The sequence below is a fragment of the Otolemur garnettii genome, unplaced genomic scaffold (assembly GCF_000181295.1).
Source record: "Otolemur garnettii isolate 467f Iridium unplaced genomic scaffold, OtoGar3 scaffold00027, whole genome shotgun sequence".
NCBI lineage: Eukaryota > Metazoa > Chordata > Mammalia > Primates > Galagidae > Otolemur > Otolemur garnettii.
Window position 1 is genome coordinate 2575005 of NW_003852422.1, and position 25077 is coordinate 2600081.

At 41.3% G+C, this 25077-nt stretch overlaps 1 protein-coding gene and 1 non-coding gene across 2 annotated transcripts in view; one reads left to right on the forward strand and one right to left on the reverse strand.

Moving 5' to 3' along the window:
- The window catches only part of ZNF236 (zinc finger protein 236), a 110797-nt gene extending 89260 nt beyond the window's left edge, over positions 1-21537 (reverse strand). Inside the window, exons 1-3 of the mRNA XM_023512359.1 lie at positions 21446-21537; positions 18132-18312; positions 16662-16826 (exon numbers count right to left, since the gene is read on the reverse strand). Of these exons, the coding sequence (XP_023368127.1) occupies positions 16662-16826; positions 18132-18312; positions 21446-21537 (438 nt within the window). The remainder of the gene's footprint in view (positions 1-16661; positions 16827-18131; positions 18313-21445) is intronic.
- A 3054-nt stretch (positions 21538-24591) lies between these two features.
- Positions 24592-24698, forward strand: LOC111724861. The gene has a single exon (XR_002773072.1). It is a non-coding gene; the product is annotated as a U6 spliceosomal RNA (small nuclear RNA).
- Positions 24699-25077: the final 379 nt, after the last annotated feature.

The following is a 25077-nucleotide window of genomic DNA, read 5'->3' on the forward strand; positions in this document are numbered from 1 at the left end:
CTGCCCTGCCTCACCCCCATTCTCTCTGATCTCTCATCCCATCTCCCACCTTACTCTGATACTGCCCTGCCTCACCCCCATTCTCTCCTCACTTGCTTTTTACCAGATGATCAGACTGACACATCTCAGGGGACACAGATATTACTCAGACATCCGTCAGAACTACGTGACTGAAATAGCCTAGTTCATGCACAATTTGGTCAGGTGGCGGGCACAGCATCAAAAGCCCTTCCCAGCCACTGCCAAGACAGGGCATCTTACAGAGGGGCATCACCGTCCCTCTGCTTCCCCACTGCCGACAACACCTCTGCTCAGTGCAGGCCACTGGGATATGAGACCTGCCCCTTACTGCCTTCACACTCAGAGTTCACACTGGGTCTCTCCTCCTGAAGCAGAGAGTATCCTGGGCTAACCCTGGGATGCTGGCCAGTTAAGTCACCTCCTGTCCTGCTGATGGTATCACAATGTGACAGATGCCACCTGCCTCAACATTGCCCTCCCTGCACGGCCCTCCCAGGCACTAGGAGGGCAGTGCCCATCCACCAAGGCCCAGCCTGCCTGGCCACGCTGCAACCCACCACTTGGTCCTACTCCTGCCCCAGCTTCCTCAGAAGCCATTCTCTCTTCCTAAAGTAGCCCACCTCTGTTGACTTCAAATGGTGGTCAGCACACAAGATAAGCCTAAAACCCACTCCCCAAATGCTGCTCTTCCCTCCTCACGGACAGGACATGGTCCCTATCACTTCGTCTGCACATGCGGCCAAGATGATCAACAAATGTGAACAACAGTCTGGGTTCAGTGGCTCACACCTGTAATTCCAGCACTGTGGGAGGCGGAGGTAGGAAGATCCCTTGAGCTCAGGAGTTCAAGACCAGCCTGCACAAGAGCAAGACCCCATCTCTACTAAAAATAGAAAAATTAGCCGGACACTGTGGTGGATACCAGCAGTCCCAGTTACTAGGAGTGATCCTTGAACTCAAGAGTGTGAGGTTGCTGTGAGCTAGGCTGCCACAGAACCTTACCCAGGGTGGTAGAGGGAGACGCTGTCTCAAAAAAAGTGAATGGCCTTCCATGGGGGGCCACCTCTGCTGGGTCTCCAAACATCCTGCCACAGCCCTTAAGGGACATGACTTAACTCCATAAATAATGTGAATTTCAAGGGTTACATACATTTTAAGAAAATATTCCTAAGTGATTTTAAAACAACAATTATCTTTCTGGTTTACTTCTCTGGTTTTGAGACTTACTTTGATAAAGTAGTGACTTTAGACAATTAATCTCAATAAGTAAAAAATGAGCTTACAATATTCTAAAAGTAAAAATTCAAAAATCGAACACCTTAAAATAAAAAGTTAATTACATACTCCTTCCTTACTGGGTCCTTAAAAAAAAGGTTTTTTAAAGATTAAAAAATAATTAGAGTTCATGGGACCATACAATAAGAGATGTCACAGGTTGTGTTAAAATCAGTTTTAATGACACACGCTTTGCATGCAACAAAGGCATACTTTGTTTTTTTTTTTTTTGCAGTTTTTGGCTGGGGCTGGGTTTGAACCTGCCACCTCCAGCATATGGGGCCAGCACCTTACTCCTTTGAGCCACAAGTGCCACCTGCAAAGGCATCCATTTTAAGTGTAACTTTTCACTTTCCCAATCCAACAGAGATGACCTCAGAGTTTAACCACCGCAGGCAACCATGGTCCTATCTCCGAGGTTTCTGAGGGCACTGCACTGTTGCCTGCCCCGCCTCCAGCTCCCTGAACGCAGCAGATGAGATGCCCACCCACATTCATCTCACTGACTCTCCCGGGAGCAGCCATAGCCCCTCCCCAGACTCCAACCTGCCTGCACCTTCTACCAAACCACACTGCTTTCCCAGAAGGCTCTTCTGAGGATCCCAGGAACTGAAAGAAGTAGTAATTTCAACAACTGTCACTAGTTGAATCCTGCTATATACCAGGAACTGTGTAGGGCCATTTTACATTTAAGCTTCTCAGAGACAATATGTTGTTAATCATGCAATGGTTTTGTTTCTTTTTTTTTTTAACGTACTCCACCAATGTCTTTTAACTTTTTATTTAGACCATCCACATTTAGAGTAATCACTGATGCATGAAGGCTGAAATTGGTCATTTTATTATTTGTTCTGCTTATTGTTTCTTTTTCTTCTGTTTCTCTTTACTTGACTTTCTAGATTACTTTTTAGAACTTTTTAGAATTGATTTTAATGTGTTTACAGTATTTTTGCATGCATCACTCTGTATGGTCCTCCTGGACACTGCTCTGGGTTTTACCAGACATGTGGAACATACCACAGTCTCTATGGTTTGCCAGTCTTTCTGTTCTATTCAGGACTTCCACTGACTGCATGAGACCCGTTCACACTATGGAAGGCAATCTGCTTACTCAAAGTTCAATGATTTAAACATTAATCTAATTTCACCTAAAAACACTCTCCGACTTAACATAAAAGATTAACCACCACACCCTTCTCCTCTCTGCTTTCTGAGGTTCCCAGTCTCCTATTTCACCTCCTTTCTATTTGGAGAACTTCTACTGATCTCTAAGGGCAGGTCTGCAGGTGATAAACTCAGTTTCCCTTCATCTGTGAAGGTCTTTATTTCCCCTTCATTCCTGAAGAGTAATTTCACCATATATAAAATTTGCAATTGACAATTCTTTTCTTTCAGCAACTGAAAGTGTTGTGCTATTTTTTTCCTTGCCTCCATCGATTCCGATGAGAAATTTGCTGACATCAGAATTGATGTTTCCCTTCAGTTACAGATTATTTTTCCCTATTGTCTTCCAAAATTCTTTATTGTGTTTAGCTCTCAAATGTTCGATTATAGTGTGTCGTGCTGTGAACTTCTTTGGGTTTATCCTATTCAGGATCCAATCAGCATCTTAAATCTGCAAGTTGCATATTTTGCCAAATCTGAGTCACTTCCACCGTCACTTCTTCCAATGTACTTTCTACCCCACACTCTTTGTCCTGCCCTTCTATGATGACTATGGTGCCACACTGGGTCTTTGGTTACTGTCTCAAGTCCTGGACGCTCTACAAACCACCTGTCCATTTATTTTCTGTTCAGCAGCGTCCTTTCTACTGACGCGTCTCCACGCTCACCTGCTATCTCTGGTCCTCCCCATTCCACAGTTCAGCCCTTTCACTGAGTTCTCTATGTCAATCACTAGATTCTTCAGTTCTACAACTTCCCTTTGGTTCTTTTTTCTTTTATTTCTTCCTCCTATTTCTTTGTCTTAAGACAAGCAGCATAAAGCATCTTTACAATGGCTTCTTTAAAATCTCTGTCAGGGCCAGGTGCAGTAGCTCATGCCTGTAATCCTGGCATTCTGGAAGGCCATGGTGGGAGGACTGCCTGGGGTCAGGAGTTCAAGATGCACCTGAGCAAAACTGAGACCCCATCTCTACTATAAATAGAAAGCCAGCCAGGTATAGTAGTACACATCTGTAGTCCCAGCTACTCAGGAGGCTGAGGCAGGAGGATCACTTGAGTCCAGGAATTCAAGGTTGTTGTGAGTGATAATGATGCCACTGCACTCTAGCTGGGGCGACAGAATGAGACTCGGTCTTAAAAAGAATGAAAGAGGGGCAGCGCCTGTGGCTCAAAAGGGTAGGGCACCAGGCCCCATATGCCAGAGGTCGTGGGTTCAAACCCAGCCCCAGCCAAAAAATAAATAAACAAAAAATAGAAAGAAAAAAAGAAAGTCTTGTCATGTAACTTCAACATCTGGGCCATCTCAGTGTTGGTACCTGCTGTCTTTCTGTGTTCCAGGGAGGATAGTGCTGGTTCTTGGTTTCATGATGCCCTGTGTCCATCCCAGACATTTTGAGTATTGAGCTATGAGACAATCTTGGGCTCTCTTTAGGCAGGCAATCACCTGTTCCAGATGAGGCATGAGGACAGCTAGGGTAAAGGTTCAACTCGCAGGGCCCCAATGCCCCCAGGGAATGGGAAGGACAGTTCAGGCTGGTCTGTCTTACATCACCTGGTTCAGTCTCACTGCTGACAAAGCGAAGGCTCAGCTGCCTCCTGGACCCACTGACCCTACTCTGGCAGGAGAATCAGAACACCACCTGCTCTGCTAGGTGAAGAAAGAAGTAGGCTTCCTCCTTGGCTCTGCCAATACCATCAGACAGGAGTCTGTGGGAGGCCTCCTTCTGCCAGGACAGGGGTCCAATGTTAGCTCCAGCTTGGTCTCAAGCATCTGGAGGATCAATGTGCTATGAGAAGCGGTGGAACATAACCCTTCACGCAGTCCTACTAAGCGATTTTTCAGTTACTATTTGGCTGGAAGAGGGTGAACATCATAAAGAGATCCATGCTATTAGACAAAACTTTTCTTAGTGTGGTTTTCATCTACGCTTGTTGGCTGAAGGCTACAAACTTCTCCAGCACCTTGTCCAGGTGTACGAGGGAAAAGGGAAGCCCAGGGACCTCACTGCCACATCCCCCTCAAGCCTCAAGTCCCTCCGCTGTCCACCACTGTCCTCTCCCCTTTCAGAGTCTCTCTGTATCTACTGCTTGGGTTATCTTCTGGGATTTGTAGTTTTAAGAGAGACACTTGAGAGAATGAGGCCATTCCATCTTAGCCAGATCCACACAGGTTATTTTTAAATGCAACTAAAGGTCAAAAATTATTCCTATAGTTATACCAATAAATAATATTCAAATCAATTAACAGAGAAATAAAATCAAACAAAATGGACAGCCCCATTTTAACCTACGGGGAGTCCCTGGTTCCTGTGTCCCATTATCTTACTCTCGTGCAGCACTGCACTTGCAGCTGGGCCCACGGCTGACCAACTCACACTCACTTCCCAACCTTCCTAACCACCAGCTCGCCAGAGTGATGACGATTTTCTACACGACTGGATACGAGAAGGACTGGTAATCACCTTCTGATCACGCCTTTAAAAAGAAGGAGTGCACCCTCCTCCTCCCTTTGTCACTTAGCCACGTGATAGAAGCAAGACCAAGGAAGGGCCTGGACAAGCCCAGGGGCAGGTGGCTCTGCCAGCTCTCCCCCCGCAGATCACGAGGGGAAGAGAGGTACTAACACAACCGTCCGAGAAACAATATAAGGACATCCTACGTTTCATACATTGCCAACACATTTTCCATATTTGGTTCTTGTGCTTATAAAAAAGCCCTTTTTCCTTTTGCTCCTATGAAATCTTAAACTCAGAGTGAGACTACTGAGGCCAGCGACTAGGCGTCAGGTCGCTTCCTCTGGCAGCATACACGCTTCCCTCCACACAGACATGCTTTTCTACACCCCCCATAAACACATGCTTCCATCTACACACACATGCTTCCCGACACCCTACACAGAGACACACACACATACGCTTCCCTCCACACAGACAAGCTTCCCGACACCCTACACTGAGACACACACATACGCTTCCCTCCACACAGACAAGCTTCCCGACACCCTACACTGAGACACACACACGCTTCCCTCCGCAGTGCAGCAAAGCCTCCTGCAGCTCCTGCAGCCTTTCCTTCTGTTGCTACCACCTACTGATCAGAGAGCACCTGCTGGGTGCTGCACAGGGAGCCAGGGCAGGGTTAGTCATCACAACATGAACGCAGGTGACTTCAGGAACAGTCATTTCTCAAAAGCCTTTGGAAAAACTTTAGCAAGGAGTCAGAAGCTATGAAACATTTGAGTTCTTACAACACGACAGTGAGAGACAAAGACAGCTGGAGGTTCGGGTCCCAAACAGAACAGAGGGACTAGGCTGACAGAGTTCAGATGAGGGGTCCCACCTCAGGGGATTACAACATAATCACAACAGCAACAGGGACCTCAGCACAGGAAGGAAACAGTGGAGGACTATGAGCTCCACTGTGGAGAGTGATCTGGGAAAGAACATGGACAAAATCTGTAAAAAATAAAACATGATGAAGGAAAGAATCCGAAATTTAAGTATAAAATCCTAAGCGATAGCTTCTGGAAATGTAACTGACCGTTATTTCTCCTTAGAATTACGAAGGAAATGACAATAAATTTTAAAAACACATAGTGAAAAAACACTAGAACAGAAGACAGTAAAATCTCACTGTTCTAGTGACTTATGTGGAGGGCTCAGAAGGCCATCTCCACCCTTGTCATCCCCCTGGGTGACTGCCCAGAACATGCAGTGTGCACAGACCCCTGAGGTCCTGGCACCAGCCTGTCTCCTCCTAGAGGATGAGCGCACGCAGCCAAGTGACCCTTCCCCACCCAGACACGTGGTTCATCATTTCAACCCTCTGGCCTTGTCCCCACACTCCTGACTCCCTTGTTACTCCATTATACATGCCTCATGAACCCCAACCTCCCTGAACCAGCCTTTCTACCCCTCCCAGCCAGCTGGGCATAGAAGGGACCCCGTGTTCAGGTGGAGTCTCAACACTGCTGGGCAGTCCACACATCTGCCCCACTCAAGCTCTGCCCCCATACTCCAAAACAGGCTTCCCACACCTGCTCCAGTTCCTGCAGGCCACCACCACCTGTGAAGACAGAACAATGTCCCCACTTCACAGGGAAACTGAGGATCAGCTCGGCGCCTGTGGCTCAAGCGGCTAAGGCACCAGCCACATACACCTAAGGTGGTGGGTTCAAATCCAGCCTGGGCCTGCCAAACAACAACGACAGCTGCAGCCAAAAAATGGCCAGGCATTGTGGTGGGTACCTGTGGTCCCAACTACTTGAGAGGCTCAGGCAAGATACTCACTTGAGCCCAGGAGTTGGAGGTTGTTGTGAGCTGCTGTGATGCCATAGCACTCTACCCAGGGGGACAGCTTGAGGTTCTGTCTCAGAAAAAAAAAAGAAACTGAGGATCTGCAACCTCAGTCCTCACCATGAACAGAAGCCCCCAGGCTCCAGGGCATACTTGGAAGGGGACCTAGGGATAGTTTACATGCCCTTGGGAAAAGCAGTGCTGACACTGGTCCAATACAATAAAAACTAGCTTAACTTTCATAACATCATCATTCTGTGAAGGCGAGTTCCCCCAGGTACTGTGGTTAAAAACCAACGATGGGTGAAATCCATCTTAATATAAAATAATACGAAAATTACTATGATATTAATATGAAAATGACTGCAGGATAAGAAATCCCAGGATATGAAAAAGCCATGTGATCCCCATGTGTGTCTGTTAACAGTTTTCAGAGGCTGCTACGTTATTAAGACATAAATATCTATTACATCCTATGACTCTCAACTATTTCATAAACACAGCACTTGGCTTTGCCTGAAGCCCATGAAAACTTGCTAAGACACTAAGAAAATCAGTCTGAAAAGGCTGGGAGACTACCCATGGTGACCTCCACCGCACCCCATCTCTACCTGAGAACCCCCGACCTCCTACACCTGCACCCCATCTCCACCCGGGACCTCTTACGTGTGCACCCTTCCTCCACCTGATCACTGCCCTTTCTTGTAGAGTCAAAAGAGAAGTATATTTTGGTCAAAACTAACTTCCTTGGCCTGGCATACTCTTGTGTAAGTCACTCTTTTCCCCTCCAGATGAGAATCCTCTGAAAATGAATTATTATACCAATGTTAAATTCTTGAGTGTGATTTTGTTTTCTGAAAACGAGTAAAAGTGTCTTTAGTTTTAGGGGATATATCCTGGTCATATTTACTGGTAAACTGTAAGGATATCTGCAGCTTACATCAACACTTCAAAAAAGGCAGAGGCAGATGTGTTAAAATCTGGCAGACTGCAACAATTGGTCAGTCCAGAGAAATGTTATGCAAATATCAATTCCTGTGTAGGTTTAAAAATTTCCAGAATAAAAACTTAGAGGGACTTGCCATCACTACCTACTGTGATAACAAATAATGATTCACTAGGTGAGATGGCCAAGAGGAACACTTCGGAGTGACCATAATGACATTCAGCAATGAGATAGGCAGCACTTTTTCAGGATGAGGTGGCAAACTTGATTGTTCAACCTCATATAAATTAAAACAACAAAAACATACCATTTTAAAATTACCAGACTGGAAAAGACAAATTTTACCATGCAGAGTTTTGAAAATAGCATTATGAAATGGTCATCTTCATATACTATTTATTGGGTAGAGTATAAAATGATAAACTTCTTTGGAAAATAATTTGGCAGTATCAACCTTTTAAATTCATATATCCTTCGATCTAACAATTCCATTTATAAGATTGATCTTATATTTCTAGAAGCCCAGAGTTTCCTCAACCTCACACTGACATCTGGGGACAGATCACTGTCTGTGCTGGAGGCTGCCCTGTGCACTGTGGGTGCTTGGCAGTAGCCCAGGCCTCTTACTCTCTAGTTAATGGCAGCACCCACCCCCAGCCCTGTAGCAGTGAAATCCACAGTGTCCCCTAGTCTACTAACCCACTCATCCTGAGAAACCAAACACTTATAACAGGATGTGCTCGCCATGGCTTTGTCTGCATACACAGAAGGCTGCAAATAACCTACACACCTAACAATGACCTGTTAATCAAGACACAAACATACCCATCCATCTATTTAAAAGAATGAGGTCCCTCTATGATTAACAGATGTGAAATCACACTTAAGACGCAGTGAACTGAAGAAAAGTTTGGGAACAGTCTAGCAGAGACCGGTACATCACAGAATGTCCCTGGAAGGATACAAAAGAAACAGTTAACAGAAGCAGCAACAGGGGAGCGGAATGGGAAGTCTGGTATGTAAGGGAAACTTGGCTTTCCATTCTCTGAACCCTTCTCTACTGTTCAATTTCTGCCATGTATGTAGTACTTACTCCAAAATATGTTAACCCACCATCATTTAATAAATTTTCTCCTTTTGAAAAAAATAAAACTATGATCATGTTTGAATAGCATTATAGTTGAGTGAGACATGCAGGCATTCCTATACTCTGCAAGAGAAAGTATAAATTAGAATGTACTTTCCAAAATGTAATGTGGCAGTCCATAAAGAAGATGAGAAAAGAAGTTGTGTTTGCTAATTCACTAAATCCAACTATAGGAAATCCATCCTAAGGAAAAAATGGATTTGTAAAAAAATTTGTACACAAAGATGTATTATAAAATTTATAACACTGACAAAATATAAATATGACTGCTAAACAATAATTAAAATGATTAAATATTATTGTAAGTCTAGATGCTGAAAACATTAATAAAGTAATTTACAATATTGATATGGGGTGGGAGGGGGACAGAGCAAGATGGCAGACCAGAAGGATCATTCAGCTGAGCTCTTCTAGAATGACTGGGGAAGAAGAGAACTCAGCCATACATGGTGCAGGGACCTTACCCAGAGTCATAGCTCAGGGAGCATAGTGAGGAAATGGTGAGCTGGATACAGTGTAGGATCCACAGCAGTGGAAATCTGATGAATTAGGCAAGTGACTGCAACCAGCTGGGATGGGTTGCCCCCCTAGAGAGGTCCCAGATGGGAGGAAGCCTTCCAGAGTTTTCAGTTTGGGGGAAGCTGTGCGTTGAGTGGAAAGCTTGCAATAGTGGGTAGACTTGACCAGTAAACAGCAAACAGATTTGAATGCCAGTTAGAGTTGATTTGCCTTAGATTTCCCATACTGGGAAGGTCTTGGCAGCTGGGGGGTTGCCATTACAGGAAGGTTGGGAGAAGCTCTTAGTGGGGCCTAAAGCACTTTAATTTTGCCTACCAGGATCTGAACTCCATGCTTGGGATAGGCAGAGGGACTCCATAGGAACTGGAGTCAGTGGGGGGCACTGTGAGATTTGCACAGTAAGGATTTGTGTGAGATTTAAAATCCCAACCCAGCAGGGTCTAAATCAGGTGATCACCAAAGGCAACTAAGTTTGGAATCAGGACCACAGAAGTTGCTGGCTATGCTCTCTATCTCCTTAAAAAAAAAAAACACAGTGCCACCTGGTGTCCTGGTAACACACTGGAACAAATAGTCATCAAGAGCAAGGACTTCTGTTTGAACAAAGGAGGCCCTGAGAAGGAAAAAGGAGGACAAGAAGGTGAACAAAAAGAAAGAACACATGAGGAGGAACCAACAAAAAAATTCAGGCAACATGAGAAACCAAAACAGGAACTCCCCCAAAGGACCATGAGGCAGCTATGCAGAAGACTCTTATCTATAAAGAATTAAAGAACTTGACAGAAAGGGAATTTTAAATATGGATGAAAAGACAATAAAAGGAATGGACAAGAAAATAGAAAGACAGAACCAAAAGTCAGAAAAGAGATATGTAGAGTATAGAAAGGATATAGGAGAACTTTTTTTTTATTTCTTATAGCATAACTATGTACATTAATGCAATCATGGGGTAGAGTGTGCTGTTTTCATATACATTTTGAAATGCTCTCATCAAACTGGTTAACATAACCTTCATGTCATTTTCTCAGTTATTGAGTTAAGACATTCATACTCTGCTTTTAGAAAGATTCACTTGAACTCTTGTAAAATAAACCATAGAGGTGACCCCACCAATCACCCTCCCTCCCGATGATATAGGAGAACTTAAGGAAATGAAGGCAACAATCAGGGAATGTTAAGATGTAGTAGAAAGTATCAAAAATAGGTCAGACCATGGAGAGGAAAGAACCTCAGAGCTAGAGTATAAAAACACCAAAAAGATGAGAGAAAAACCAAAACAGGCACTTAGAGAACTACGATACTCCATGAAGCATTCAAATATAGCAATAATAGGGATTCCTAAAGGGGAAGAAGATTGTCCCAAAGGAATGGAAGCCCTACTGGAGACCATGAAAAAAAAAAACTTCCCAAGTTCTACTAAAGACCCCGACATTCTCCTTTCAGATGGATATTGAACCCCAAGTCAACTCAACTTAAACAGAGCCTCTCCAACACACATTGTAATGAACCTGTCCAAAGTCAAGATGAAAAAAAAAAATCTGCAAGCAGCCAGGAGCAAGCACCAACTGACCTACAGAGGCAGAGTCATTAGGATGAGAGCAGACTTTTCAACTGAAACTTCCTAAGCCAGAAGAACCTAGTCATCCACCTTCAACATTCTTAAACAAAACAATTTTCAGCCCAGAAGTCTGTATGCTACTAAACTAAACTTAAAAATTGATGGAGAAATCAAATCTTTTGAGGATAAAAAAGCACTGAGGAAATGTGTCACAACAAGACCAGCTCTACAAGAAATACTTAGACCTAGTCTCATCACTGACCACCACAACGGACCACGAGCAAAGTAAACTCCCAGAAGTTAAAGACAAAACATAGTTTCCACAATGGCCCAAAGGATAAAATAACACAACAGACTTTCACAAAATAAAATGAGTAGAACTCCCCTCACTTATTAGTTCTCCCAATAAATGTCAATGGACTGAACTCACCACTGAAGAGGCACAGGCTGACTGATAGGATAAAAAAGTACAAGCCATCCACATACTGTCTCCAGGAGACACAGCTAATCCTGAAGGACAAACCGATACTCAGGGTTAAAGGATGGAAAACAGGGTGGTGCCTATGGCTCTGTGGGTAGGGCACCAGCCCCATATACCAAAGATAGCGGTTCAAACCTGGCCCCAGCCAACTGCAACAAAAAATATAACTGGGTGTTGTAACAGGCTCAGCTACTCAGAAGGCTAAGGCAAGAGAATCACCTAAGCCCATGAGTTGGAGGGTGCTGTGAGCCGTGACACCACAGCACTCTACCGAGGACAATAAGGTAAGACTCTGTCTCTAAAAAAAAGAACAACACAACAAGAAGAAATTTCAATTTTAAATATTTATGCACCCAACTTAAATGCTCCCAGATTTATGAAACAGACATTGATGGCTCTGAGCAATATGATACCCCATAACACCACAGTACTGGGGACTTTAACACCCTTCCAACGGAACTAGACAGATCCCCTAAACTGAAACAAACAAAGATGCAAAGGACTTAAGTGTGACTCTTAAGTGTGGGATTAACAAACACATACAGAACACACTATCCCAAAGCTAATGAATATATATTTTTCTTGTCAGCCTATAGTACGTACTCCAAAATCGACCACATCCTAGGATATAAATCAAACTTCAGCAAAATTAAAAGAATAGAAATTACACCTTGTATCTTCTCAGAAAACAAGGCAATAAAGATAGAACTCAACTCCCAACAAAAACATTCATCCCCTCACAAAGAGCTGGAAATTAAATAACCTTATTCTGAATGACAGTTGGATTCAGGAAGAGATAAAAGAGGAAATCATTAAATTCCTCAAGCATAACAACAATGAAGACACAAGTTACCAAAACCTGTAAGATACAGCAAAAGCAGTCTTAAGAGGGAAATTTGTCACTTTAGATGCCTACATTTGAAAAACAGAAAGAAAGCACATCATCAAGCTCATGAACCATCTTATAAAATTGGAAAAGAGCAATCTAATCCCAAACCCAGCAGAAGAAAAGAAATAACCAAAATTAAATCAGAGATGGATGAAATTGAAAACAAAAGAATCATTCAAAAATTAACAAAACAAAAAGTTAGCTTTTCAAAAAACTAAATAAAATTGATAAACCTTTGGCCAAATTACTTAGAAACAGAAAAGCAAAATATCTAATAACCTCAATCAGAAATGATAAAGGAGAAATAACAACAGATGCCACAGAGATACAAGAGGTCATCTCTGAGTACTACAATAAATTCTATGCCCCAGAAATTTGACAATGTGGAGGAAATGGATCAATATCTGGAATCCTACCCTCTCCCTAGACTTAACCAAGAAGAAACAGATCTCTTGAACAGACCAATTTCAATAACTGAGACTAAGGAAACAATAAAAACAACAAAAAATAAGCCAACCAAAAAAAGCCCTGGTCCAGATGGCTTCACACCAGAATTCTATCAAATCTTCAAAGAAGAGCTTATACCCACACTACAAAATTATTCCAAAAAACTGAGAAGGAAGGAATCTTCCCCAACACATTCTACAAAGCAAGTATCACCCTGATACAAAAACCAGGAAAAGGTTCGGTGCCTGTAGCTCAGTGGCTAGGGCAACAGCCATATATACTGGGGCTAGAGGGTTCGAACCTGGCCTAGGCCTGCCAAACAACAATAACAACTATAATGAGAAAACAGCTGGGCATGTGGCAGGCACCTGTAGTCCCAGCTACTTGGGAGACCAAGGGAAGAGAACTGCTTAACACCAAGAATTTGAGGTTGCTGTGAGCTGTGACGCCACAGCACAATGTAATCCCTATTAAAATACCAGCATCATACTTTCAAGATTTAGAAAAAAATAATTCTTCATTTTGTATGGAGCCAGAAAAAACCCTGTATAGCCAAGGCGGCTCTTAGGAATAAAAACAAAGCCAGGGGCATTAGCCTACCAGATTTTAGGCTGTACTACAAGGCCATAGTGATCAAAACAGCATGGCACTGGCACAAAAATAGAGGCATTGACTTTTGGAACAAATAGAAAGCCATGAGATGGAACTAACATTTTACAACTACCTAATCTTTGATAAGCTACACAAGAACATACACTGGGGGAAAGAATAAATGGTGCTCAAAGAACTGGATAACCACATTTAAAAAACTAGACCTGCACCTTTCTCCACTCGCTAAAATTGATTCAGATGGATAAAAAATTTAAATCTAAGGGATGAAACAATAAAAATCCTCAAAGAAAATGCAGGGAAAGCACCTGAAGTCATCAGAGGGGTAAAGACTTTATGAAGATGGCGTCAGTGGCAATTGCAATAATAACAAAAATTAAAAAATGGGACTTAATTAAACTGAATAGCTTCTGTACAGTTAAGGAGACTAAAGCAAATAGACAACCATCAGAATGGAAAAAGGTATTTGCATATTATGAATTGGACAAAAGCTTAATAACTAGGATCTACAGAGAACTCAAATTAATCAACATAAAAAAGCCAACAATCCTTTAGATCAATGGGAGACAGAGATAAATAGAACCTTCTCTAAAGAAGACAGACAAATGGCTAACAAACACATGAAAAATGCTCATAATCTCTAATTATCAGAGAAATACAAATCAAAACCACCCTGACATATCAACTAACCCCAGTGAGAGTTGCCCCTATTACAAAATATCAAAGCTGCAGATGCTGGCATGGATGTGAACTGCAAACTAATACAACCTTTTTGGAAGGAAGTAAGGAGAATCCTCAAAAAACTCAAAACTATTTCATTCTGCAATCTCACTACCTAGAAGAAAAGAAATCCTTTTACCATAAGGACACTTGCACTACACTGTTTATTGCAGCTCAATTACAACTGCCAAAATGTATAAACAACCTAAATGCCCACCAACCCAGGAATGGATTAACAAGCTGTGGTATATGTATACCATGGAATACTATTCAAACACTAAAAAAGATGGAGACTTTACATCTTTTGCATTAACCTGGATAGAGCTGAAACACATTCTTTTTAGTAAAGCAACACAGAATGAAGAAGCAAGAATCCAAAGTACTGAACTCTGGTATGAGGACAATTGATGGCGTAGTACATGGGGAGGGGTGTGGGAAAGGAGTGGGGAGAGGGATGGAGGGAGAAGGGAGAGGGGGTCAGAGTGTGTCACACAACCTCTTGGAAGAGCGACACAATTATCAGAGGGACGTTAACATAACAAATGCAAACTGTGTAAACTGGTTATCTGTACCCTCAACAAATCCTCAACAATCAATCAATCAATAAAATAAAATATTGAAATGAGAAAACACTCATAATAACAAGTGAGAAGAAGGAGGACATATTTATAGTATACAGAGGGGGCCAAAAATGTATACACACTTTAGGAAATGAATAAACTATTAAAATTATAATACTTGACATATGCCAATAACATTTGTTACCTTACACAGTATAATATATCTTATATCTCTTGTAATTGCAGAAGTCAAATGTGACTATTAAAATTTTTTTGGTGCTCTCTGTAGTATGGGAAAAAGGCAGTCTATACAGTAGCATAATCCTATTTCTGTATTTTAAAAATATTTTAAACATAGAAGCACACATGGAAAGCATGTATTTAAAGTCTGAAATAGTATGATTATGAATGCTTCATAAATTTTTCATGATCTCTAATTATCAAAGAAATACAAATCAAAACCACCCTGACATATCACCTAACCCCAGTGAGAGTTGACCATATTACAAAATATCAATTAATTATATTTTAATTGACAAGTAAAAGTTATATATATATATTTATGGTGGGCGTATACCATGATGTTTTGATATACATATACCATATGTATACATTGTGAAATGGCTAAATCAACCTATTTAACATATACATTACTAACCAAAATATTTTTTTGTAGTGAGAACACTCAAAATCTACCCTCTTAGCAAATTTCAAACATAGGATGCATTGTTATTAGCTGTGCTTCTACCCTGCAGTATAACAGAGCTCTTGCCCTTATTTCTCCAGTCCAAAAGAGACACTTCAGCCTCTGACCTCCCTATCCTCCCCCCCTCAGCCTCTGGTAACACTATTTAACTCTGTTCCTATGAGTTCAACCTTTTTAAACTCCACTACAAGTATTCTGTGTAGAGATAGGATCTTGCTATATTGTCCAGGCTCCTGGCTTCAAGCAATCCTCCCACCTTGGCTTTCTAAAGTGCTGGGGTCATAGGCATAAGTCGTTATGGGTACTTTTAATGTTACTTTTGTTTCTAACTCTTTCCAAAATAAACATGAATTATGTATATAAGATTTTAAAAGATAAAAATAAATTATTTTAAAATTAAAGTCACTTATAAAAAGAATATCCAAACCTATGCAGAAAGTATGAATTCAATTTTAGGATATAAATTTTATACAGATTCTCTTTGATTTAGGATGGGATTAAGTCCTGATAAATCCCCTGCAAACTAAAAATAGTGTAAGCCACAAATGCCTGGCCAGAGGGGGCTGGGCTTCCTCAGCATCACAGGAGAAGCAACACCACTACCAAACACATATCATTTTCACACCAGCCTAAATCAAGGACCATCTGTACATACAATTTAAACAATCTACCTGTTTTCCTGTCTTAGGAAGGAAATACATCGAATAGCGACCAGCATTATCTCAGAATTAGAGATGACTTTTATTTTCTCCTTCTTACTTTTGTGTTTTCCTAAGAAGGGTAGCAAGCAGGAAGAGCACATTTTTAAAGCAAAAGCCATGTGCACTTCAGCTCAGCCCCACCCGCCCCCAGCACTGTGGCCCTATCACCTTTGGGGTTGTCCCTAGAACTCAGCCGGCACCTCTGCTGGAACCTTCACCTTGGGGGACTGATGTGCTGTGAACCACAGTGATTCCTCTTCTTCTCTCAGACTTCCTAGGGTCAGAGGACACAGCCAAACACGGAAATTTTCCTTCTATCTTCAGAAGCAGAAAAGTTACTTTTGGCCCTGAAGAACCCTACAAAAAGTTAATTTCTTTTTTTAAAAAAGGGGAAGGGGGGGCTCTGCAATGTGGCCATATTAAAATGTCTCTATCCTAAGGTATTAACCATGATAAAACATTTTTATCATTGAACTGGAGACTAGTCAAGGCAAATTTAATGATAATTAGCTCCTAAAAATCTAGACCAAAGGCCTTTAAAACCACTTTATAGCTAAAATCCTCCTAATCACTAGATGCAATTGAACAACCAGTTAACAAAGTATATGCAAAATGATAATTACCTCTTCCTTCTCATGTAGCATAATATGCGCTTTGAGACTAGCCACTCTGGAGAATTTCTTGTTACACACAGGGCAGGTAGGATCTTCCCCGTTGTGGGTACATTTATGAAGTGTCAGGTTGAACTCAACGTTAAACGTTTGGGGGCACTGGTCACATCGATGTGGCTATTTGAAAAGAAAAGTAAAGAAAAGTAAGGAAGCCACTAAAATATAATCTTTCCACAGACACTATTCAATAAATGTTATAAAAATATCAGTAAGTACCATAATCTACAGATACGAAAGAACCTCTGAAGTCTCTTCCAGACACGAAGTCAATAAATGCAAAATGAACTTCTCAAAGGATTCTAAGAATGAAAACGCAAACATGTAGAAAATATTTCTAATAAGAAATGATGCATATAAATGTATCAGCTGTGGTCTCTAGGAAAGTGTATGTAAGAAACTTCAACTTAGTAAGCTGGACTTTTTCCCTTCTATTTCTGACCAACTCCACTGTTACAAACAAAATCACTTCAAATAAAGTAATCACATCAATTTTTACTAGGTTTTAAGAGAGTTGCTCATCTCGGTCTAAAATTTTCCCAGAACAGAAGGTTTTCTTCCGCTTATAGGAAGGTAAGGTAACCCCCAGCTCCTCTCTGAAGTATTGAAGGAGAAAGTATCTGCAGACAGTCAGCTTGAGGAAACAATGCCAGTGGGCACTGGTGTCTGCACTAGTCAGCTTGAGACAATAATGCCAGTGGCATTAGACACCAGATTAGCGTCTGTGCTACATCCTGTACTTAAAGCATCATCTCACGTGCTCTAAACCCCTTTTCTTTAGTGGGAAGATCCCTGGTATCTTTCTGGCCTGAAATGATTCATGGCTTACATTTTCCTACCTAGAGAAAAGTCAACAACCACTACTTTAATTCTAGTTTTAACTGCATTTTCCATCTATCAGGCAAATTATTCCATAAAGACACTAAAATTCTTGATATCCCACGAGAGACACTACAAATGCAAAACTGGGTTCAAATCTCCACCAAAGACAGCATTGCTTCCTGCTGAGATACAGAACACCACTGTAAAATGCAAAGCCACTGAAGGGTAAAAGTCCCTACTGCAGAAAAATACTTCAAAATATACCAACTCTGCTCAATCATACAGGAAATAGAAACTATTTTAAAAAGCCACATTTCTAAAACATTTCTTTGTCCCCTGGTAAATCCACAGGGGCCCTTGGGTGCTCTCTCTCCACCTCCACAGGTGACCGGAGTGGGGGGTGAGCTCTCGCTCTCTCCACCTGGTGATAGCTGGGACTACAACTGCAACTGCAAAAATGCCAAAATAGTCACTGGTACAATAGGAAACGTTCTACAACTTAGGACCTAAATGATAGGAAAATATTTGGCTGTAAGTGTTGATTTTTACAATACCTCCAGTGTCAATGCTCGTGCTCCCGGCCCCTTTCCTGAACATACATACCTTGTCATTGCGCTCGTGGTCCCTCATGTGGCGTTGAAACTGGGATTCTTTGGGGAAAGACAGCAGACAGATTTCACATTTATGGAAGTTTGGGCCTGGATAGGCATAATTAGAGTTCTCCGCATTCAATGTTAAAACTCCATCTATAAAATCACATAAGTATAAACAATAAATACCAGCTCTATTCTTATCATAGAAATAAAACTAAATTATTTGGCTATTGTTTAAAAACCAGATGTGTCAGAGATTTATGAGAGATTTTAGACAAAATCAATGATAGACTGAATGTTTAAAATGGTCATGCTTTCTTCTAAAATTAGCATTCAGATGGTGAAACTGGGACAACAGAATTTTATTGGCTCTGGTTAGTAAAATTCTTACAAACCTGAGACTAAATTCCTGAGGCTTGACAGATAGACCCACACATATAAACCAGGATGTACCTTAAACCTTGCAAACCTCTTTAACATTGTTTCAAAGTCATTACAAACAAGGGAGGTGTGTCTCCTCTAAACTGCTCTGAGTCCATCAGTAATCCACACTGAAGCATTTAAATGCTAATTCATAATCAAGCTATCTACTAAAACTGCCACAAAACAAGACAATTAGCAAGAAAAAGCCTTGTTCTCTCACAGCCCTAACTTAGGAAGAGAAGGGGCTGCAATGTCCTGGACAATCCTCAGTTTTACAGAGCGTTTCTGTAAACCCACCCAGAGAAATGGCTTTCATCTTAAAAATACTTGCAAATAAGACTAATCATTAAAAAAAAAAAAAAAAAAGACGTATAATCACAAAACTGAGGAATGTCATAAAACAAAGATGTCCTAAATCTCTACAATTCTTTAAAATAAGTAAATATACTCCAAATCTTGTAATTTGGACATAAATATATAATACACCTTATCTATACAAAGACTAGAAATGTGTTCCATATAATTCTTACTATCAAATCTGAGACAAAAACATTAACATTAAAAGTTTGAGAGAAGGCTGGGTTAGGTTAAACTTAAGACCCAAGTAACTCAAAAAAGATCCTACTTCTCAAAAGCCCACATGGTAAATTTTCTATAAACTTTTAAATCTCTGCTTTGAGAAAACACTCTGTCGTTCTAATTTTTGTCAAAAGTCTCCTGGCCCAGGAGGAATGTGACAGCCAGGGGAAGGGGAGGTGTGGCCCAGATGCAAGAGCAGCAGCTTCACACCACCACAGCACGTCCTCCAGAAAAGGCAAATTCCAGGTTCAAGAAGTACTAATGTAATTCAAAAGACTGAAGCTTCATATATAACAAATATTAATCCACTAAGAAAAAAAAACACACAATAACCACATTCACAATCTGTTCAAAGACAGTACTTTCAACTTTTCTGCACTGAAACTAATAGCAAAAATTACGATTCCCCAGACCAAACAAAATGATTGCTAGATCCTATCAAGTGATATGCTATTCCCTTTGAGAAAGTTTATAGTACGGTAAGAAATGATCTGAGGGCCAGGAAGGGACAAGAAAAATATCTGTTAAAAACTGTGTTTTGAGAACTCACTAGCAAGTGCTCTAACCCTAAAGGCTGAATGCAGTCATAAAGGTGTTCTTTAATCTAATTTCTAAAATGCAAAATTAAAAAGTTATGTCAGGATGCAGAATAAAACAAATCTCACAGTCTCTATGTTTAAACTACTTAATATGTTCCCCCAAAATAAGACAGAACTTAATTTATTGCAATTGATAGATAATCCTGAAACATGGAACTTTACATTTAAAATCAAAAAGCTAACCAGGCATGGTGGCTCACACCTACAATCCCAGCACTCTGGGAGGCTGAGGCAGGTAGATCTATTGAGCTCAGGAGTTTAAGACCAGCCAAAGCAAGAGCAAGACCCTATCTCTAAAAATTAGCTGGGCGTTGTGGTGAGGGCTTATAGTCCCAGCTACTTGGGAGGCTGAGGCAAGAGGATCTCTTGAGCCCAAGAATTTAAGGTTCCTGTGATCTACAACGCCAGGACATTCTACCCAAGGTGACAAACTGAGACTCTTGTCTCAAAAAAAAAAAAAAAAAATTGAAAAGCTGACATTGTTTTCCCTATAAATTAAAAGTTTTTCCAGAAAAAGTTTTTTATCTGAAGAAAGCAGAACTCCTTAAGAAAGCTCAAAAATATAACAAATTACTTGTCAGTAGGTCCCTTTTTTCTAACAATGATAATACAATATTAATTTGGTTCAAAGACAACCTTAAAACATTGTTTATAATATGTAAAGTGTAAAGAAACACATTTTAGTGTCCATATTGAGCTTAACAACTTGGCAATCCACAGCCTTTCTAGACTCTCCCTCTGCTGGGGATCTGGGCTGTGTGCAGGCAGTGCTCCCCTGCTGGGGAAGGCCCACCCTGTCCAACCGCCCTCTGGCCTCTACTGCCTGCACCTCCTTTGCTTTCCTTCTGTTCAGTTGGCTTTTTCTAGACAGAGTCTTAGGCCTCAAAATTAACCCCTCCCTCCATCATGTTTTCAAGTTGATTCAAACGTCTGGTCCCCAGAGTATGTGCTGTTCAGAAAAAATCTAGATTAACACATCCTTAGGTGAGGCTGACAACCGAGAGAGGTCACAGGTGGGCTGCAGGAAATAACGGACCCTGCTGAAAGTGCATGTACAGGCCATGTGCCTGCACGTTCCAGAGATGTCTGCAGCCAAGAGGCCATCGGATTCCTCAGGGGGCTAGTGATCTAAGATAGATACAATCAAATACATGGCAGCCTCTTAACAGGACAGCCCTCAAGAGGACTGTTGAACATTTAAAAACAGCTAAAACAAGAACTTCACATGAGATTTTTGGGAAACATTCCTGTCTCCCAATTCAGATTACGTACTACCTGCCACACACGCAAAATACGCACAAAGCTACCTACATTTAGCCATTCTGAGATCTAAGAGCTCATCCCAAACATTAATTTTCAGCTCTGTGCTTCTGCTTCCCAAGAAGACAGGGGTTAAGCATCATGAGATTTCACAGGTGTAAGGGGGACGCACATGCAGACGCCTAAGGTAGTTTACCGAAGCAGTCACCTTACGATAGAAATAGGACTACCATTTGCTTCAACTATTCACCCTTTCTGCTACCAAGAACTCTAAATTTACTATCAAATTAAACAAAAACTGATTGTAGGATACAATCACCAGAAAATGTCTGAGCACTTTGTCTTCAGAAAAAGTAATTTGGATATTGGTTTCAAAATCAATATAACTCTTTACATAAATAAAAATTCCAACAGAATACAGTAATAGCTGTCCCTCTCCTATCCCCCATATAATAAAGCTTACCTCCTGGTTGTGCAGAATGAATAAAAGAATGCTCCCTGATACAAACGTCCACCAAGCCACTGTCCCATGGCCCAGCACACGCCCTCCTCCATAGTCACACTATTCCCCAAATGGATCAGACAAGCGATCTTAAAAACCGCTCTCTCACATCAGGACCAGCAAATCATGATAACCAGCTGAAGCCTAATGGAAAAGGCTTTCTTTCATCTCTATCTAAAGACCCTAGGCAATCTCTTAACACAAAATGTCCCTCTAGGATAGGATGCCAAGATGGATAAAACCTACTACATGTACTGCACCCCATAGATTTCACTGAAATTTGTTTCTCAGGACAAACTCTGACGCCCTGTGCATCTAAGATCTGTTATTGATAAATTCTAATGAAGCATTTTTATTATCAAAATGAGAGATATATCCGTTTCAGTTCCTAGAGTAATGGCACCAACCCTCAAATGTTTTATCTTTATATTTTGAATAAAAATCTCTCCTTCCTCTCTGCACTCATCATGCACCCCTCTGCCACCCAACCCCCACCCAGGCCACAGGCTGCTCCCACTCTCCCATCCTGACCCCCCTCTTGGCCTCCACAACCTCTCTGGGAGTCTGACAGCACCCTCCTGTTTACTTCTGTAAACTCCCTTCTACTTTCTTTTCTCCTGTTCTCTACTGCTCCTCCCACTCCTGTCAGCATTCAGGGTTATCACAGCTGGACTTTACCAGGTAAAACTCTGAGTGTTAGGGCCCAGGAGCGCTTTCTGCTTCACAAAGCCTGGCACGTAAGGTGTGCCTAACAAAGACAGCAGCTCTTCTCCAAGCTGCCCCCCGAAGGGACTGTGACACATTGGTCAACATGTGGAGGAGGTCACCAGAAGGAACTGGGCCTACTGCATAGGTGTAGCATGTCTGGTCTGTCTGGTCTGCGAAAATTAGGTCAAAACTTAAGGAGGTCAGTCAGTGTGGGGAGTTGGTCAGCTTTGCACGTGCTAACTTTTGAAGACAGACAAGCCTTCCTGACTTTGTTAGTCTCTCTTAGTTTCTGAAGCTTCCAAGATCAATTTCTCTCCTTCCTACTTCCAGTCTGACTGCCTCATGCCCTCCATCTCAGAGTTACCTACACAAATTTGATCTATTTCTCCCTTATTATGTGTCCTCTTAATATTTTTTTATTTATCTTTTTTTTCTTCGGTATATCTGTGTGGTCTTTTCATCCTTCCCATCACCACAGGCTCTCTCATGATTTTTAGAAAGAACATTAGCCTTTTAAATATTTGCTTTATTACCTATAATTTTTTATTTCTACAGGAAGACTTTAACTTGGGTAGATAGACAGTCAGGCCCTACATATACATTATCCAAACTTAACGGAACTACAGTACACTAAATTATAACAAAATAAAACCCCAAGTGTCTACAGTGCCACCTTCTAGCTAGAACACTGTGAATTCCAAGGCCTCTGTGATCTGGCAGCATATGGCATTTATAATGCTTCCTTTGACAATGCAAACAAATAATTTTCTGTAGATAGAATAATTTCTTGTTCTGCCTGCTGCCATTATTCTATTTGTCATCTCCACAAACATACAATTTATATGAGCACAGAAAAAACACAAACATTTACTTTGAACATTTACTAAGAACTAACAGTGCCACAGAGAGCTGTGGAGAGCACGTTCTGAGATTCAGTCCCACTTTTCAAACATGTATCTTGAAACACAGGTATCTACAGATAGATTAAAATATGGACACATATCACAGACAAGGAAGACAATGATTAAAAACAGGACTTGGTGTCAGAGAACTTGAGGTAAGTCTCTGTCCTGCCACACTATCAGTTGTGGGTCTCCAACAAACCAAATAATCTCTCTCAGCCTAACTCATCACACAAAGATTTACCATAATTTCTGTCCTGCCTCACAGGGTTGCTGTGAAGATCCAAGTTACATGTAAAACATGTGAAACGATTTCTAAATACCTTTTTAAAAAAAAAAGTTACCAAGTCCTCCTGGTCCCAACAAAAACAAACAAAAAAAGTAAAGTGCACACCCAACAAGACAGCTAAAATGAAACAACAGATAACACCAAATACTAAGGGTGGTATGGAGCAACTGGAAATCTGGAATACTGCTGGAGGTGGCGAAAACTGCTGGAATCACTCCGGAAAACTATTTGGCAGTATAAACTCAAACTGAATACATGCATAATTTATAATCTAGCAATTATACTCCTAGGTATAACCCCAATAAAAATGGGTAAGTATGTGCACCAAAAAGACACATTTAAGACATTCCCAGTAGCACTCTTTATAACTGACAGCAACTAAAAGCAGCACAAGTGCCCTTCAAGAGTAGAATGGGGCTCGGCACCTGTAGCTCAGCAGCTAGGGCATCAGCCACATATACCGCGGTTGGTGGATCTGAACCTGGCCTGGGCCTACCAAACAACAGAACAGTAACACTACAACAAAAAACTAGCCAGGTATTGTGGCGGGCACCTGTAGTCCCAGGTACTTGGAAGGCTGAGGCAAGAGAATGCTTAAGCCCAAGAGTTTGAGGTTCCTATTAGCTGTGACGCGATGGCACTCTACCGAGGGTGACACAGTGAGACTCTGTCAAAAAAAAAAAAAAAAAAGAGTAAAATGGGTACACTATCAAATGTGAACCCGAACAGACTGCTGCTCTACACAAAACAGGGGTGAATCTCACAAACTCAACAGAAGTAGCCACATACAAGCCATTTGCAAGAAAACAATCTGTGCAGATTCATTTTGTAACGACAGTTCAACACACAGGCCAAAACCGACCCATGTTGTTAGAAATCAGAACAGTGGCTAGTCCAACAAAGCCACCGACTGGTATAGGGCACAAAGAACCGCCCTTTACAGAAAAGAAGTTTGTTGGCTCCTGCGCTAGACAGTAAATCAGGATTCCACCACTCCCATGCACCTTCAAGCTGATAAATGCAACAAAGAGCATGAAGGCTTTAGTGTGCAACCAATAATATGCAGAGACAGGATTCGTAAAGCAACACACACACCAATTCCTGCAGTGACTTTAGGTGGTGCAAAAGTAACAACTTGAATGCCGAGGTATTTATTTTTGATGTACTTTGGTACATACTATAATTGACACATGGAAATAATAGACACAGTGCTCGCTTGGGCAGCACATATGCTAAAATTGGAACAATACGGAGAAGGTTAGCATGGCCCCTGCACAAGGATGACATGCAAATTCCTGAAGCATTCCATATCATAAGACCATCCACAGCAAAGTCAGAGCCAATATCATATTGAATGGAGTAAAAGTGAAAACATTTCCACTCAGATCAGGAACAGGCAAGGTTACCCATTATCTCCACTGCTTTTTAACACTGCAATGGAAGTCTTAGCCATAGCAATCAGGCAAGAGAAGGTGATCAAGGCTAACAAATAGGGTCAGAGGAGATCACACTTTCACTCCTCCCAGAAGATATGATTTTATACCTGGAAAACCCCAGGGACTCAACCACAAAACTCTTAGAAGTGATTAAGGAATACAGTAGCATCTCAGGATACAAAATCAATACTCACAAATCAGTAGTTTTTATATACACCTATAATAGTCAAACCGAAAAAACAGTCAAGGACTCTATTC